The 2,012-nt window shown below is 32.6% G+C and overlaps 1 protein-coding gene across 1 annotated transcript; it reads left to right on the top strand.

Annotated features, from left to right (window-relative positions):
• The first annotated feature begins 767 nt into the window (after positions 1-767).
• LOC128962806 (uncharacterized) lies at positions 768-2,012 on the top strand. Its single transcript, XM_054309207.1, has 2 exons — positions 768-1,044; positions 1,312-2,012. The coding sequence occupies exons 1-2, from the start codon at positions 768-770 to the stop codon at positions 2,010-2,012; spliced, it is 978 nt and encodes a 325-aa protein (XP_054165182.1).

Below are 2,012 nucleotides of genomic sequence, written 5' to 3'. Positions count from 1 at the left end.
TGGAATTGTATTAATTGCTTTCGGTTATTTTTTGTTGGTATCGGTTGAAGAAATGGGTAGACACGGTACTTTTTTCTCTAATAGATTTACTTTTTTTTTTATTTTAAAAAGTATTTCACCAATAATTTCCAATTTTTTTTCGTTAGTGTAATTATTGTTGCTTTCAGTTATTTCAGTTATTTTCAATTTTCTATTTATATCCTTTTCGAGAGCCAATATTGAAGTTAAAATGTTTTCAATTTTTAAACTTTCACTTTTATCTGTAATACGGAAATTGCTATTGCGGATCCGGCAATATCGGCCTCTTTTTCCCATTTTTGTAACTATTTATAAAATTTATATTATTTATATTATTAAATTAATATAATACTTTATTATAATTATAATATACTTAATTAATGAATACTTACAGTTTTACTTGTAGCTAAAGAAAACAAAGATAAAATTGATGACAATGATATATGTATACAAAGTGTATATAAAATGTAAACAACACTTTTTAAATTAATTAATTATAAATACTAATTTATATTTTATAATTATTATTTCTTAATTAATTTTTTAAATTAATATATTTTAATTAATATATTTTATAATTATTATTTCTTAATTAATTTTTTAAATTAATTTTTTTAATTTATTTTTTAAATTTATTTTTTTAATAAATATTTTTTTAATTATATTTTTTTATTTTGTTATTAAATCTAATTAAATAATACAATAAAATATTATTAATTTAAATAAAAATGAAAAATACTTTTTTTCTAATGTGTAACGGCGGTTCAAACGGTGGTGGAAGAGTAGATTATGGTGGTTACGGAGGTTCTGTTGACGGCGGCGGTATTGCTGGTAATGGCGTTTCTGGAGGAGGTTATGGTGGCGGCGGAGGCTATGATGGCTCCGGAGGAGGCGGATATGTTGACGAAAGCAATGGACTAGAAACTGGTGTTGGAGGCGGCGATGTAGGTTATGATGGTGTAGGAGGTGGTGATGCCTATGGCGGTCGTGGAAATATTGGCGGTTCTGGTGGAGAGACTGGCAGAAGTATATAATTAATTAATTAATAACTAATTAAAATAATTAACTATTAATAATTAATAATTAACTTACTAGTTTTTTGAGATAAAAAACATTATTATTAAAAAACAATTTTTGTAAATATATTTATTAGTATTATTATAATTATCATTTTAATCTAATTAATTTGATAAATATTGATTTGAATTAATCTAAAATATTTTTAAAAAATCAATTAAGTAATTATTTATGAATATTATTAATATTAATATTTTTCATCATATATTTTCTTAGACGATGGTGGTTACGTTGGGGGAAGACATGGAGGTAACTTTCATGACAGTCAGGGAGGAGGAAGCGATGGCTATGGAAGACAAGAAGAAGGCGGCAGTGGCAGTGATAGAAATAGTAATTCTGGTATGGCACAAGGTTGTGGTTGTGATGGTTATGGAGGACAAGAAAGTGCCGGTGAATATAGAGGACAAGGAGCTGCCGGTGAATATGGAGGACAAAAAGGTGCCGGTGAATATAGAGGACAAGGAGCTGCCGGTGAATATGGAGGACAAGGAGCTGCCGGTGAATATGGAGGACATGGAGCTGCCGGTGAATATGGAGGACATGGAGCTGCCGGTGAATATGGAGGACATGGAGCTGCCGGTGAATATGGAGGACAAGGATCTGCCGGTGAATATGGAGGACAAAAAGGTGCCGGTGAATATAGAGGACAAGGAGCTGCCGGTGAATATGGAGGACATGGAGCTGCCGGTGAATATGGAGGACATGGAGCTGCCGGTGAATATGGAGGACAAGGAGCTGCCGGTGAATATGGAGGACAAGGAGCTGCCGGTGAATCTGGAGGACAAGGATCTGCCGGTGAATATGGAGGACAAAAAGGTGCCGGTGAATATAGAGGACAAGGAGCTGCCGGTGAATATGGAGGACAAGTAAGAGGAGGCGGTGATGATGAATATGGAAATAGAGGAAACGGTATGTAA

This window comes from Oppia nitens, unplaced genomic scaffold (assembly GCF_028296485.1).
Source record: "Oppia nitens isolate AA-2021 unplaced genomic scaffold, nextdenovo-longstitch-racon4-pilon3 scaffold6_pilon_pilon_pilon, whole genome shotgun sequence".
In the NCBI taxonomy this organism is placed as follows: Eukaryota; Metazoa; Arthropoda; class Arachnida; order Sarcoptiformes; family Oppiidae; genus Oppia; species Oppia nitens.
The sequence above is the reverse complement of the archived record's forward strand: the minus strand, read 5'-3'. Positions and strand labels throughout refer to the sequence as shown.